The 16,880-nt window shown below is 33.0% G+C and overlaps 1 protein-coding gene across 2 annotated transcripts in view; it reads left to right on the top strand.

Moving 5' to 3' along the window:
- Positions 1-16,880, top strand: part of LOC129757329 (calcium uniporter protein, mitochondrial) — a 480,797-nt gene that overhangs the window by 98,953 nt on the left and 364,964 nt on the right. For both annotated transcript variants that reach the window (XM_055754517.1, XM_055754518.1), the window contains exon 3: positions 15,241-15,334. In XM_055754517.1, coding sequence (XP_055610492.1) covers positions 15,241-15,334 — 94 coding nt within the window. The remainder of the gene's footprint in view (positions 1-15,240; positions 15,335-16,880) is intronic.

Below are 16,880 nucleotides of genomic sequence, written 5' to 3'. Positions count from 1 at the left end.
CATTTGAGTTAAGCTTCTCAACAGCGAAGCGCACAAGCATAAATTGGAAAAAACGAGGTATCTCGAATTTGGTCCGCAATGTGCCAAGCCTCAAAACCTCTACTCGCTCAAGACCTTTAATTTTCTTCTCATCTACATCTTTCCATTTATGAGTTGTTAAACCTTGAAATTTTCTTACTTAACTCTTTATTCTGATGGGGAATATGTGTGAGTCTTCCGTAGCACCATGCTAGGAGAAAGTAGGCATTACTACTAATCAATTTTTTTGTACCCAAAAACAGTATCAACACAATTTGGTTCCATTGATTTATAAGTTCTTATAATTATTTTAAGTGATTGTTTCCGATTGTTTCACTGAAGAAGATAGTAAGTTGCTATAGAAATACCGGTATCTGAACTTGTCTTATACCGTGGTTGAATTAAAGTGAATCTTTCGATTGCTTTGATTCAGTAGAATTATTCAACCAAGAAGGCACATATTATAGTGAATGAGTGCCAATCTCTCCTCTCTATTTAAGTACTCACTGGAAGAAGGTTGATGTCTCAAATAATTATAGAAGCATTCCTCGTTCCCTCATACTTTACCATATCCATTTTGGTTCCATTATTAAGATAAGTTCTCGTGGTTGTGCAAATAAAAATTGTATGAAAGCCTTCCTATAACTATTACTTGTACCACATGCTCTTCCGTAACAAAATTGGGTTCCATTCGCTTGTTTAGTTCTCAAGATATGCAAAAAATTGTAAAGGGGCCCTAACCTCTATCCAAAGTCCCAACTGGAAGGAGGGAGTGGAACCAACTAATTACCTTTCTTGCATTCAAATACCCTCCCATGCTAAATTTTGTTCCATTTGCTCCGATAGTTCTCGAATTATGCAATTTAAATTGTATGAGAGCTTCCCTCAACGTCCCTATGGAAAAATTGCAAAGGCGCACTTCTCCCTTTTTCTAACTCTCCCACACCACAGTGGTGCAGAACATCAATCTAGCTGTACGAAATTAATAGCGCTCAGGGATGAAGAGATATACATTTGATGTCTTGAGCAACATTGTTCAGTTTTACATGGAGCATATTCTAGTATCAAAATTTTTGCCGAGGGGTCCACCGATAGCGAGATAAAAATGCTAACTTTTTTGTTTTTCAAATTAGAGCTTTGATGTCTTCGACAAAGTTGTTTATCTAATCAAAATACATAAGTTTGTTGAATATGTCAAAGTCCTATCGCATCACCCTCAGGAGTTACAGTCAAAGTAAAAAAAAGTCTTTTGAAAAAACAGTTTTTTGAACCTGACACCTTGTAGGTTGGATAAATTGGTTCGCTGTCTTTGAAACAAAGTTGACAAATGCCATGATCTACAATTGTCTCATACATTATGGTGGGTTTAGAAGTAGCTGAAGCCCTATAGAAAGCATTTAGTGTATTTTATTGGCAATTTTGGAAGGTTCGTTCATCGAAAAGTGCACATTTTCGCAACATCCCCTTTTTTGTGATTATTTTTGATGATAAGCGGAACCATTTCCATTAGAAATTAGCGGGGAAATCGGTGGAACTAGTAGAGATTTGAATGATTGAAATTATATAAAAATGACCTATTTTACATATAGTAAAAAAAACGGTGAAAACATTTAATTTATTAATAAAGTGTTGCAGTTTTTTTATATGTTTTGTTTTATTAAAAGACATTGAAATTCGATTTTTCAAATCATTTAAATTAAAAAAAAAAATTAATGGAACTAATCTGTTTAATTTTGTAGAGCAAAATTGTGTACTGGCAAAACCGGTTCTATTATTCATTTATTCATTTATATGATCAAATATTAATTTAGTGCTCTACCAAATTTAACAGATTAGTTCCATTAATTTTTTGGAGTTTAAATGATTTGAAAAATCGAATTTCAATGTCTTTTAATAAAACAAAACATATAGAAAAACTGCAACACTATATTAACAAATTAAATGTTTTTACCGTTTTTTACTATAAGTAAAATAGGTCATTTTTATATAATTTCAATCATTCAAATCTCTACTAGTTCCACCGATTTCCACGCTAATTTCTAATGGAAATGGTTCCACTTATCATCTAAAATAATCACAAAAAAGGGGATGTTGCGAAAATGTGCACTTTTCGATGAACGAACCTTCCAAAATTGCCAATAAAATACACTAAATGCTTTCTATAGGCATCAGCAACTTCTAAACCCACCATAATGTATGAGACAATTGTAGATCATGGCATTTGTCAACTTTGTTTCAAAGACAGCGAACCAATTTATCCAACCTACAAGGTGTCAGGTTCAAAAAACTGTTTTTTCAAAAGACTTTTTTTACTTTGACTGTAACTCCTGAGGGTGATGCGATAGGACTTTGACATATTCAACAAACTTATGTATTTTGATTAGATAAACAACTTTGTCGAAGACATCAAAGCTCTAATTTGAAAAACAAAAAAGTTAGCATTTTTATCTCGCTATCGGTGGACCCCTCGGCAAAAATTTTGATACTAGAATATGCTCTATGTAAAACTGAACAATGTTGCTGAAGACATCAAATGTATATCTCTTCATCCCTGAGCGCTATTCATTTCGTACAGCTAGATTGATGTTTTGCACCACTGTGCACTGGGAGAGGGAGGGGTACCGAAGATTCATAGAAACATTTATCTTATCCAAATACACTTCCATGCCAAATTTGGTTCCATTAGCTCGATTTGTTGTCTTTTAATACAAAAATTGTATGAAAGCCTCCTTTCTTCCTTTTTCCCGATCGAAAGAAGCGAGGGGTCTAAATAACCATAAAAATATCTCTCGTACCCAAGAAACTTCCAATACAAAAGTTGGTTATATTTGCACGATTAGTTCTCCTGTTATGCACAAAATGCTAATGGGGGCCCCTCCTTTTTTCCTATCGCCCCTCTGGAAGGAGGGTGGGGTGCTAGATATGCATTGAAATATTTTTTCGTACCCCAATAACTTTCTATGCCAAGTTTGCTTGATTAGTTCTTGAGTAAAATGGTATGAGAGCTCCCACCCCCCTTCCTATCTTCTCACCGGAAGAAGGGAGGGGTCTAAAATAATCATACAATCTTTCATCGTATCCGAATATCCTCCCATGCCAAATTAGATACCATTTTCTTGATCCGTTCTCGAGCTATCGAAACCTCCTCCCCCTTTCCTGTGAGGGGAAGGGGTCTGAAACCATGATAAAAACCTTCCCTGGAATCCAATATTCCCACCTGAATGACTAATCTTATGGTTCTAAATGTCGGGTCATTTTAAAGTCAAGATTAGATATTTTTTTACGTTCTATATCTTTTTCAGGTTATGTTATTGATTAGGTACAGGAGTTAAAAAAAAAAATGATTATATGGCCCAAAAATGAACAATAATGGCATAATTATCAAAATAAAAATGAATATTTGCAATCCATTTTGAAAATACCTCAAGTATGACTTTTAAAGAAAACCAAATTTTTTATTTTTTTTAAATTTCCTCCGAGGAAGGCTTAATGGGTTAAATTCCTATAAAAAAGGAAAAAAATTTTTTTTTTCAAAAATTCATAATTTCAATGTTCTTTCTGAGTCAGGTAATTTTTGTGTCAATTCAAGCTCATTTTGGGTAATTTAAACTCAATTTTGGATAATTTACGGATAATTTATGGAATATTTTTGGATTTCTTTTTTATTATTTTTAGGTTATTTCTGGGTCAATTTTGAATGGTTTTTTATCACTTAAGTTTTCCATGGGACAATTTTTGATTATTTTTAAATCCTGTGAGAATCAGGTTATTGGAGGTTATTTTTTGTTGCTCTAAAGTCTTAAGTTATTACTGAATGGTTTGTGGATCATTTTTGTGTTACTTTAAGTATACTTTTGTTTTTTTGGGTATGTTTGTTTACTTTTGGTGATTTTGTCTGTGTTATTTTTGTCATTTGAAAAATCATTTCAGGATCAATTTTGCATATTTTAGAATAAAAAAAATTGTCATTTGTGTTTATGTTTTGAAATAATGTTGTATCATTTTAACATTTTTGTCATGTTTGTAAGGATTTTGTTTCATTTTTGTGAGACTTTATGTGTTAATTTTTTACGGCATTTGTTGTCATTCTTGTGGATATTTTGTGTTATTTTTGTCGTAGCTGCTGTTTGAAGAAATGACCTGTGTCTAATTTTCAACACTTTTGTCAATTATTTACACTCAAGCTTTTATGTTATGTGCCCTCGATTTGCCGCTTCCGTCTGTAACCAGGTCCAGAAAAACCATAACAAAACACCATTGAACTTTCGTCCTTGGCCAAGGTTGTCAGTTCCGGCGCCAGTCTTTCGTGGAAGCGTCCCAGTTGCAGTCGCTAGGGTAAAAAAAATCGAGACTAATCCAAAAAGAAAGCAAGAAAAAGCCGCTCGCGTAGCCATCGATTTATTATCATCATCAAAAAAGCAGAAACAACACACCGAGCGAGCGAAATTAGGCGATGCGTCCTTTGGGGCGTGGGAGGCAAAAAAACATAGTTTTTTTTTTCTTTCTTTTGGACTCTTGGTTGCTGAGTTTGCCACGTTGCCATTCAGGACCGTTGATTGTTTATGACTCCGGGGGACCGTGAACTGATTAGTGACAGAATGCGAAATTAATCTTGATCTAGTTAAATATTTACGGCGAACCTGGTGGGTTCCATTTGGTTTAGTTTTTGTCTGGTAGTTTTTGCGATAGTTGTAGTAGAGTATGGAGCTTTCGATGTCAACCGAAGTTTGTAGACATAGATGTTGCGGGAAAATAATAAGAAAAAGGACGAAAACCATCATCAATTTAAATCGAGCTTAATATTTAATTTGCCAATATCCGACTACCGAAAACTTCAATCGAAGAATGAATAATTTGTCATCAGGAGATTACTAGTTTCTCTGTTGTTTTTTTTTTAGAATAAACAATGGAAGAAGTTCGCTTTAACAAAAAAAACCTAAGATTCCAAGCCTTGCCACGGTAAACGGTCGAATATCATTTTCTCATCCATCAATCCCCCAAAGACCATAAACAGGCAAAAAAAAGAAGCGATTCCTTTTCCTTGCATGACATCTCCAAAATGAAGAAATTGGTTTTCCTTCACCGAGTCTGCTGCTTGCTTGAAGAAAATGAAGCGCTGTGCCATTTTTTTTTTCACTGTTTTCGCTTTCGAGGTACGATCGTTAAAGTGACATAAAAATAAGAACTGCTTTTAAGACGGAAAATAGATTGCGTATCTGCTCTAGGCACTGCGTTAGGAATGGAAAGTAAAAAAAAATTAAGCTCACAAGCCCGTTAAATATGGAAAGTAAAAAAAATTAAGCCCACAAGCTTGTAGCTGGAAACGCATTCTTTGTGTCCTAAAAATGATGATCTACCATACTCCGGGGAAGCGATAAGAGAAAAGTCCTCCCACACCAATCGACAGATTAATGGCTATAAAGTTACCAAAAGGAAGGAGAACGATTTTTCCTGAAAATACTGGAGCCGTTGAATCTAATTTTGAAATGTATTAAATATCTTCTTAAGAAAAAATCAGAACAAAATTATAGTGTATAGCCGTTAGGGTGGCCCTTATGAGGGGGTCCGAAAATCAGTCTCCAATCCCAGAAGTTGATCCATTAATCAAAATAATAAACGGTGCAAAATTTCACAAAAATTTAAAAATTCGAAAAATTCTGAAAACTGTGAAAAACTTTACTACACTAAATTAAAGGTTTTAATTCCGGAAATGATTTTCTGGATGACAATCAGGGAATCAAGTTCAACAATAGGGGAAAATGGGTAGACTTGATCCTATTTTCTTGTTTTCATTATATCTTTTTGGAAAAAATTTAGAAACTCGTCGTCTTTTGCATTTTCAGGCAGCATGTAATTTCAAGTTTGTAAGCTTCAAAAATTAGAACGATTACTCAAAGGAAACTTGTTCCTCTAATCAAGGGTTACTAACAATTTCGGCAAAAATCAAACAAAATTGGAAGATCAAACGTCCATTAGCCAATTTTAGTAACATTACTTTTCATTTGACAGTTTTTAAGTGTTAGAAAAAAAGAATTCTAAAAGTTTGTCTACAACTCTCTAGTTTTTTAAACAAATTCAATATGTTGAGTCCTTTTTACCAGGAAATTATTACAAAATTACTAGTTTTAAAATAAGTACAACAATTAATCTTTTCAATGGCTTTTGATCGTTTTCATATAAATAGAATTGAACTAGTAATAGGAAAATTTTGGATTAAAATATGTCCTTTGCTATCCATCTAGGACATAGGTCGGCAACCTGCGCCTCGAGAGCCGCATGCGACTCTTTTCATGTAAAGCTGTGGCTCTTTAGCTCACTATCATATGTTAAATATTTTTTTTTTTAAATAAATATTTTTCAAAAGTCCAGATGGAAAGGTTTTAAGATTGCATCCGTTGTAGGAACAAGTGGAAAGGATGGAATGGCTAAATTGGATTTAGTTGAAGTCTTATGTTACAATTTTTTGCTATTCACTGTTTGTGAAGCATCAGCATAGAGATCAAGATTCAATTTGCAAATGCAAAGAATGAATGTTGTTAAAAAAAAATAATGAATGTTGTGTTAAATCAACAAAATTTAAAATCAAATTATTTATTTCCAAAACGCTTGTATATTTTTTTATCAATCGAACATAATAATTGAACTGTTGCTTGCAGGAAAATTAAAGATTATTTTTTACGAAAAAGTAGTTCTTAGACAGCCTCAACGTTACCTTCATCAAGTTTTATGTTTGGAGCACTTTCAACTATTTTTATGCCCTCTTAGAAAAATGTTCAGTTAAAATGTTCAAAACCGTATTTAAAATAATCAACCATTTCAAAAAAAAATTTACAACTTTGACGCGTAACGACATAAAAATATGGGAAGAGCCACCCCACTCATATCCTATTTATTTGAATTAAAAACAATAATTATAATGTACCTGAATATAGATATACCTCTTAATAGCTCATACACCATGAAAATATGGAACTCCTTTTAGATTTTATAACACTATTTTTCTTTCAAAACAAACCAACGACAACATTATGCTATGAGAGTAAAATCTTGCGCTCTATTGCTTTCTTCCGATAGGTACGAATAAGGTATCGGATAACGTAAGGTCGCAGATTTTTTTCCACTCCCATCCGGGCCTAGCAATTCCGGGCATTTTTTCAAAAAAACCTGGCAAAATCCGGGCATGGATTTCAATTTTTCAAATCCAAAAACCGGGCAAAATTTAGGTGTTACTATATATAAAAGCAAAGAAAAAATGCAAAAATAATTAAATTAATATTTTATTAATGTAATTGCAGACTTCCAATAACTTTTTGGAACACTTAAATATTTAATAAGTAAATCAGCGAAATTATTTGAAACAACTGTTGAAAATTTCCATACCGTTAATCGATTTTGCTGAAACTTGATTTTTTTTTGGTTTCTTTGTGAAAATTGTTAAAAAATCCGGGCAATATCCGGACTTTTTTCACGATATCCGGGCAACCGGGCCGGACCGGACTTTCTCGAAATTTTGCATCAAATATCCGGACAAACCCGGATAAAACCGGGCAATCTGGCAAGCTTAGGATAACGCTCATTTGGTGTAGTTTGCGGCGCTTATGAAAGAAATTAATCAACAGATTCAAAGCCTTAAAAAACGAAAAAAAGCGATTGTGGGGTATCATAGCCACTTTTTTTTGCTTCAAATCTTTTTTTATAAAAGAAAAAAAGAAAAAAAAATGGAAAGGTTTTCTACATTTTTAAGGTTTCATTATACATTTTTTTAATTTTTAAGTAAATTAATTTCCCCGAGTTACATTTTTTTTTTATTTTAAAAAATAGGAAATAAAAAAGAGAGTTGTGTATGATCAAATTATTCCTACAACCTGGCTCGGGAACGTATCGGCAGAATTCCTTATATAGGATGGACAAAATATTTTTCTCGACTCTTCATTTTGGCATAAGAAAACTTAACAAATAGGAAAAAGGTATTTTAAGTGCTGAAAGTATGAAAAATACATAAAGAGCCCTATTACTTAAAACGAGTCAAGTTACTCGACTCCATTCACTGTCGAGTCGAGCGAAATATCGTATTTCGGTAGTCGAGTGAAACTGATGAAATTAATTTGAGTGCTCGAATGGCGGCTATCATGTTGAATTTTTTCGCAGTCGACTCAGTCGAAATTCGTCTCGACTCGACTACTGTAATACCAAAATGACTCACTCGAGTAAAATGACTCGTGACTCGTCTTATGTAATAGGGCCCAAAGATGGCCCAAGATATCCCACAAAATGTGGCTTACGATTCTCCACAAGCTATGATTTGTAAATTGGTTGCGTTTGTGTGACTTTTTGAAGTTTCATCAGAAATTCCTTTTCCACGTGAAGGAACATGACAAAGCTTAGATCATAAGCGTATGAGCACATTTTTGTTACGAATTTTAGGTTCTCCATCGATGCAATTTGAGGGTGCCTGTTTAATTATATGAGTTTTTTTTTTATATTTTTTTAAGCTTAATAAATAAACGAAGCATTTGATGCGTATTTAAGCCAACAACAAAAATACGCTTACGCAAAGCGACGACAATGACAGTTGGATTGGGATTTTTATCTCATCACACATCTGAGATATTCAAAGTGGTTCACGTTTCCCACGTCATCCCACTTTTCCCTATAAATAAATTGTGGAAGCAAATAGATAGATATGTATATTTTACCACGGTTCAGAAGTTTTTAAATAATACTAGTTTACTCATTTCTTAAACTACATCCAAACATGTCGAGGCTGAATTTCGATAATACAAAATTCAAAAAAAGATTATTGCACGTATTAAATAAAAGCATAAATTATTACATTTCTGGCAGTACTACTTTTTCACAGTTTTTATTCTCAAAGGTTTGTAATAAGCATTGAACAGCAACGTTACCCAAAGCCAACAATTATGACTGAAGTTTGACTTAATCGAGATTTTTTTCTCATTTTTCTTCTTATGGAATATTTTAAAAGAAAAATACTTAACTTAAAACTCTGTATTTTATCACATGCGTCAAAATATTTTGGAGTTTTCTACAATAATGTTACTCATCTTAAAACTATGTGTTCAGTCCGACAAGCGGACTGAGAACCAGCGTTGCTACATCCAAATCTGTACTTTCGAACAAAAAAAAATCTTTTCATCTCAACTTTTTTGAAAAAAATCTGTACCAACGATATTTGAAATTTCAGTTAAATAATCCCAAACTTACTTCATTTTGACAACTCCAGTGTTTGAAAATAATTCAATTTCACATACTTAAACCAATTTCTTTGATAAACTCACATATCAGTCAGAATCATCTACATGTTTTATTTGAAGCCGCATTGTTATGAATTATACAAAGTTCCGAAAAAATGTACAAATCTGTACCAAATTTAAATAAATCTGTCATCTGCACGTACAGATTCTGTACCAAAAATAAGTTTAAAAAAATCCGTACTGTTCTACATCAATCTGTACATGTGACAACCATACTGAGAAAGGAGAGAATCAGGGTTGTCAATGTATCTGATTTTTCAGGATTTTCCTGAGTTTTGGTACTCCAAACCTGATAACCTAATAAGCCTCCGTTTTTCCCAGATTTTTTTAAAATAAGTCTGATTTTTCCTGATTTTTTGTGAATATGATGAAAATTTCAACCGTGTATCTTGAGTTTCATTTTAAGCACTTTTACGGATCTCAAAATCTATGGATTTTCAGCATTTCGTACGGATTTATTACGGATTATCGAAAACAAAAATAGGATAAACGGAAAAAAGGTCATCAAGTCGCATTGGGCCATAATCAGTACATTTTTCGTTTTTCATCAAACCTACGGATTTCAGCAGTTTGCAATCTGGCAACGCTGCTTACGAGGTATTCCAGACAAACAGTCTCTTTCTCTTACGACCTGCTTCCATCGATGAGACAACTAAATTGGAGAGGCTCGCTCTCCAGGGGGTTCGAGCATGGTTGTCACATGTATAGATTAATCTAGAAAAGTACAGGTTTTTGGACTCATTTTTGGAACAGATGCTGTACGTGCAGATCATAGATTTTTAAAATCCGGTACAGATGTGTACAGATTTTTGGCATGTGGTGTAGTCTATTCCACTGCGGCTTCAAATAAACCATGAAAATGATGAAAATGTTTGTTTAAGAGACTAGCAACGGGTAAAATATTTGAAATAATTTCAATTACTTCAATTACAAACTGAGTTTTCATTGATCGTTTATTCATAAAAGTACAGATGAAAAAGATTTTTTTTGCTCGAAAATACAAGTTTTGATGTGCCAACGCTGGATGCGTATACAGTCCACAACAGTACACAACACTTTGAATTTACGAAGACTGTGTTGTCCTTCAGGGTTGCCAGGATAACTTAATTTTTTGTGAAATTGAAAATCCCATCCAAATCTCTTTCAGAGTCGCCGTTGAGTAGGTTTACCAGATTGCCCGGTTTTACCCCGACTGGCCCGGTTATTTGACACAAAATTTAAAAAAGTCCGATTCGGCCTTGTTGCTCGGATTCCGTTTAAAAAAGCCTGGATTTTTCACGCATTTATTCACTTTATTTGCAAAATCAAACGAAAAACTCAAATCAAATTCTTTTTTTTTTAATTGTTGCGTCTAAAAATAATGATTTAATATTTGCTGATTTATCAAGATAAAAATTTGTTGCAATTGTTTCTTTCTTAATTTTTGTTTTTAATTTCTGGGTTTCGAACAAATTTGCCCAAATTTTTGCCGGATTTTGGGTGGAAATTTTGAAACCAAATGCCTGTATTTTGCCAGCCAGTAGTCCGGATTCTAAGCTCGGAGAAATGCGGAAAAATTTTGGTCACCTAACCTTAGATTTATCCGATTATTCTTAAACCTTACAGATATTTTTTGTATTATTCATGGGACCGAAATTAACGGTTGGGTGCTACATTTCCAAAAAGAAAAACAAGTAAATAAAGAGCCACCCTAATGACCGTCAACTACAAAGTGATACCCTTTAACAGAAACAAGGCTAGTACTGATCCAATCTACGCGCAAGCGATGGCTCTTCAATACTAATCCGGAATGTTAAACCTCAACCGACTACATTTCCGTTCGCTCATCCATAATCAAGAAAATCCATCAGAAGACGGAGGAGTTCCTTCCCGAGGTAAATCAGCTTCCGGTTCCGAAATTCGATGGTCTGAGACTGGGAAAATCAGCTACATTTCTGCCTTAAGTCGGTATTAGGTAGGTACAAGGAACTTTTGTCAGATTTTCTCCCCCCGGAAAAAAGTAAGGAGAGGTCCTCCTGAACGGGAAAAAAAAAGGAAAAAATTCCATTCGGCATAAAGCCGGCGCCATTCGCAAACAATTTATGCTAATAAAATCGCTACCAACAACGTACAGACTTAGTCCCCAATACCTCTTCCTGTTTGCTTCTAGTTTGGTTTTGGGATCGAACCCTGTCAAGGTCGTGAAAAAGGAATTTCACCGGACCAGCTAGAGTTCGTTCCTGTTTGTTTGTTTTTTATCCTTAAATCGTTTTCTTCCCTCCAACCAAAAACCAAAACCTACAACAAAAATAAACTCTGATTAGAATTAAATTCTAGAGTCATCGTTATCTGTCGGTCCTGGTCGTTTGTCGATTTGGATAAAGACCGGACCAAGGGATTAAACTCACTCTAGGACCCTAATCAAATCTGTAACCTTTTGTATGAGGAAACGGGAAAAAAATGTTTCGGCAAACGATTACAAAATCACGTGATCATTTCAGCTTGTTTTCGGACAAAATTCGACCGGAATTTTACATCGAATTAGCCGTTCCATCCGAGATTTGATGGCCTCATTTCTTTTAGACAAGAAGAAAAAAGAATCAACGTTTTCAAAATCTTGATTTCAACAACCAAACTAACACGGGTGAAAACGATAAATGGCATGAATGACATAAATACCAAAAATGATAAAGATGACATAAATGACATAAATGACATAAATGACAAAAATGACATAATCGACAATAATGAAATAAATGACATGAATGACACAAATGACAAAAATGACAAAAATGACAAAAAATGACAAAAATGTCAAAAATGACAAAAATGACAAAAATGACAAAAATGAAAAAAATAACTAAAATGACAAAAACGGCAAAAATGACAAAAATAACAAAACTGACATAAAGGACAATACGGATAAAAATAACAGAAACGAATCTCAAAAATGACAGAAACGAATCTCAAAAATGACAAAAACGAAAAAAATGACAAAAATGACAAGAATGACAAAAATGACAGTAATGACAAAAATGACAAAAATGACAAAAATGACAAAAATGACAAAAATGACAAAAATGACAAAAATGACAAAAATGACAAAAATGACATAAATGACAAACATGACAAAAATTACAAAAATGACAAAAATGACAAAAATGACAAAAATGACAAAAATGACAAAAAGGACAAAAAGGACAAAAATGACAAAAATGACAAAAATGACAAAAATGACAAAAATGACAAAAATGACAAAAATGACAAAAATGACAAAAATGACAAAAATGACAAAAATGACAAAAATGACAAAAATGACAAAAATGACAAAAATGACAAAAATGACAAAAATGACAAAAATGACAAAAATGACAAAAATGACAAAAATGACAAAAATGACAAAAATGACAAAAATGACAAAAATGACAAAAATGACAAAAATGACAAAAATGACAAAAATGACAAAAATGACAAAAATGACAAAAATGACAAAAATGACAAAAATGACAAAAATGACAAAAATGACAAAAATGACAAAAATGACAAAAATGACAAAAATGACAAAAATGACAAAAATGACAAAAATGACAAAAATGACAAAAATGACAAAAATGAACAAAATGACAAAAATGACAAAAATGACACAAATGACACAAATGACACAAATGACAAAAATGACAAAAATGACAAAAATGACAAAAATGACAAAAATGACAAAAATGACAAAAATGACAAAAATGACAAAAATGACAAAAATGACTAAAATGACAAAAATGACAAAAATGACTAAAATGACAAAAATGACAAAAATGACAAAAATGACAAAAATGACAAAATAACAAGAATGACAAAAATGATAAAAATAACAAAAATGACAAAAATGACAAAAAATGACAAAAAATGACAAAAATGACAAAAATGACAAAAATGACAAAAATGACAAAAATGACAAAAATGACAAAAATGACAAAACTGACAAAAATGACAAAAATGACAAAAATGACAAAAATGACAAAAATGACAAAAATGACAAAAATGACAAAAAAGACAAAAATGACAAAAATGACAAAAATGACAAAAATGACAAAAATGACAAAAATGACAAAAATGACAAAAATGACAAAAATGACAAAAATGACAAAAATGACAAAAATGACAAAAATGACAAAAATGACAAAAATGACAAAAATGACAAAAATGACAAAAATGACAAAAATGACAAAAATGACAAAAATGACAAAAATGACAAAAATGACAAAAATGACAAAAATGACAAAAATGACAAAAAATGACAAAAATGACAAAAATGACAAAAATGACAAAAATGACAAAAATGACAAAAATGACAAAAATGACAAAAATGACAAAAAATGACAAAAATGACAAAAATGACAAAAATGACAAAAATGACAAAAATGACAAAAATGACAAAAATGACAAAAATGACAAAAATGACAAAAATGACAAAAATGACAAAAATGACAAAAATGACAAAAATGCCAAAAATGACAAAAATGACAAAAATGACAAAAATGACAAAAATGACAAAAATGACAAAAATGACAAAAATGACAAAAATGACAAAAATGACAAAAATGACAAAAATGACAAAAATGACAAAAATGACAAAAATGACAAAAAATGACAAAAATGACAAAAATGACAAAAATGACAAAAATGACAAAAATGACAAAAATGACAAAAATGACAAAAATGACAAAAATGACAAAAATGACAAAAATGACAAAAATGACAAAAATGACAAAAATGACAAAAATGACAAAAATGACAAAAATGACAAAAATGCCAAAAATGCCAAAAATGACAAAAATGACAAAAATGACAAAAATGACAAAAATGACAAAAATGACAAAAATGACAAAAATGACAAAAATGACAAAAATGACAAAAATGACAAAAATGACAAAAATGACAAAAAATGACAAAAAATGACAAAAATGACAAAAATGACAAAAATGACAAAAATGACAAAAATGACAAAAATGACAAAAATGACAAAAATGACAAAAATGACAAAAATGACAAAAATGACAAAAATGACAAAAATGACAAAAATGACAAAAATGACAAAAATGACAAAAAGGACAAAAAATACAAAAATGATCAAAATGACATAACGGTTCGCGGCAATATTGAGATCGAAGTATTGATAAAAATGGCAATAAATATTAAATAATAGACACAAAAGGGATAAAAATAAACTACAGAAGAAACATATTCGAATGAAGAAATTTATCTGAAAATTTCAATCTTTTATGTCATCTCTCATATCTGATCAATTTAAAAAACTTTTCAAGCGAAATTGAGTTCTTCCAGATTAATCAAAAAACCGACATAATTTGAAAATGTAAAGCAGCAGCCACATTACAAAGCTCTTTTGCTGTAAATAAGTCCTACTTCAGAGGGCTCCTGATTGGGATTTCTTACTTTTTAACCACTCCAATCGAGCGGCTCGGTCTGGCCACAATTTAGAGTGGAAGCTGGGGACTTTTGCAGCACCATTTGGAAGCTTCGGGTTTGACACTTTACCGGAAACCGGAAAAGGATTGACTGGGATTTGTGTGAGTGTGTGTCAGAGACAAAAAATACCTTGAACCTTTCACTTGTCGTTTGAGTTTCCGGATCCGGGTGCGTGTTTCCCTTATACGTTTGAATGTTCTCTCCATTGGGCTTACCAGCTGACAAACGATTTGACCTCCGGGATCAATTTTTCCCTTTAAGTTCATTCTTTTTCTTTCCTCTTTTCGGATCCGTCTCAATGTCGGTCGTTTGCATTTTCACACTATTGATTTAAGTTCCTGGGACTGGTTTTTTTTCTGTAGACGACAGGATTGATTCATTAGACTAATTATGCCTCCCCCCATCATGGACCCAGCTGACTTTTACCTGTTGTAACGAATGTTTGTTCTTATGGGTTTTTTTTTATCTTCTTTTTCTCTCCCCATAGAATCCATGGTATCGAATAGCCCGGAAAGGATACTGTACCAGTAGCACTACTAGCAGCACATCAGCAGACCCACAGACCAGCGATTTCAGTAAAGGTAACAAATGGCTTTGATCTAAGAGATTTATAAAAAACCTTGTAGGGGTGGAATATTAAAAAAAATTCTTAATTTTTTCGATTTCTTTTACACATTTGTGGGTTATGGATTGTCAAAGCCAACCTTATATTAGTGTAAGTCATTCTTTGTGTAACGAGATAGTCAACGACATATTTTGGATCGCTTTGGGAAGAAGAGATGCTATTTTCTAGAATAAAAAAGTACATGTAACAACTTTTGACTGCTTTATCCGTTCATTACAAAGATTGAACCTTTTTTATCGAAACTAATCGTCGTTTGTTGCTATGTAATAAGATTTAATCATAAAACTCGTTTCTTCGATCATTACTGTGGTCAGCATTTTTGAACACCAGGTTCCTATTTTGGACCACCTTTGGAACCTATTTTGGTTCACCCCTAAACCTTTTTGTTCAATTTAGCTATATTTACGACAGTGATTGATGCGCTATCATGCGACTAATTCAGTTAATCTTTTCTTTTTATTATTTTTGTAATTCAGTTTTGTTCGTCCATGTTAATTCATTCTTGAACTAACTTTATTCAACTTTTCCTCAGCCTCTATTAAAGGGTGATACGGTCAAAATTTGGTCAAGGGAAAACGCCCGTAAATCGGTGAAATCGTTTATTTAAAAAATCAAATTATATTTCTTTTTTGAAGTTCAATTAGTATAAAATTCAGGAAAAATATTAAGTTAGGATTCCGCTTTTCCAAATCCGAATTGCCGGGACTTACGTTTAACCCCTGCTATTAGATTTTGTACATCCACCTTGTCCACCTTCTTCGCCGCAGAAAGCCAGTTTTCCTTGAACTGCTGCTCGTCCTTAGCAGTTTTTTTGGTGTTCTTCAGGTTCCGCTTGACAATAGCATGTAGTATTTCTCCATTGGGCGTGTTGGGAGAGTTCTTGTCCTTGGAAACCACTTGCACGTTGTTGGCCTTTTAACCGTATCCGGCTAAAACAGTACGGAACAACCGTGTTTCTTCAGGAAAGGCGGCAGACGTTTATTCAAACACTCTTTCACGTAAATTTCTTGGTTGACAGTCCCGGAAGCTATGGAAATGCTGCTTTTCAAGCCACAGGTACAGATGGCTTGCCATACCAAATATTTCTTCGCCAGCTTTGACAGTTTCATGTGCTTGAAAATATCTGCTACCTTTCCCCTTCCTTTTGCCGTATAAAACTCCTGTCCCGGAAGCTGCTTGTAGTCGGCTTTGGCGTAGGTTTCGTCGTCCATTACCGCGCAGTCAAACTTCGTCAGCATCGTCGTGTACAGCCTCCGGGATCGCGCTTTGGCCGTCGTATTTTGTTTATCATCGCGATGAAATCTGAATCTGAAATCTGAATCTGAAATCTGAATCTGAAATCTGAATCTGAAATCTGAATCTGAAATCTGAATCTGAAATCTGAAATCTGAAATCTAAATCTGAAATCTGAATCTGAAATCTGAATCTGAAATCTGAATCTGAAATCTGAATCTGAAATCTGAATCTGAAATCTGAATCTGAAATCTGAATCTGAAATCTGA

This window comes from Uranotaenia lowii, chromosome 3 (genome assembly GCF_029784155.1).
Source record: "Uranotaenia lowii strain MFRU-FL chromosome 3, ASM2978415v1, whole genome shotgun sequence".
In the NCBI taxonomy this organism is placed as follows: Eukaryota; Metazoa; Arthropoda; class Insecta; order Diptera; family Culicidae; genus Uranotaenia; species Uranotaenia lowii.
The sequence above is the reverse complement of the archived record's forward strand: the minus strand, read 5'-3'. Positions and strand labels throughout refer to the sequence as shown.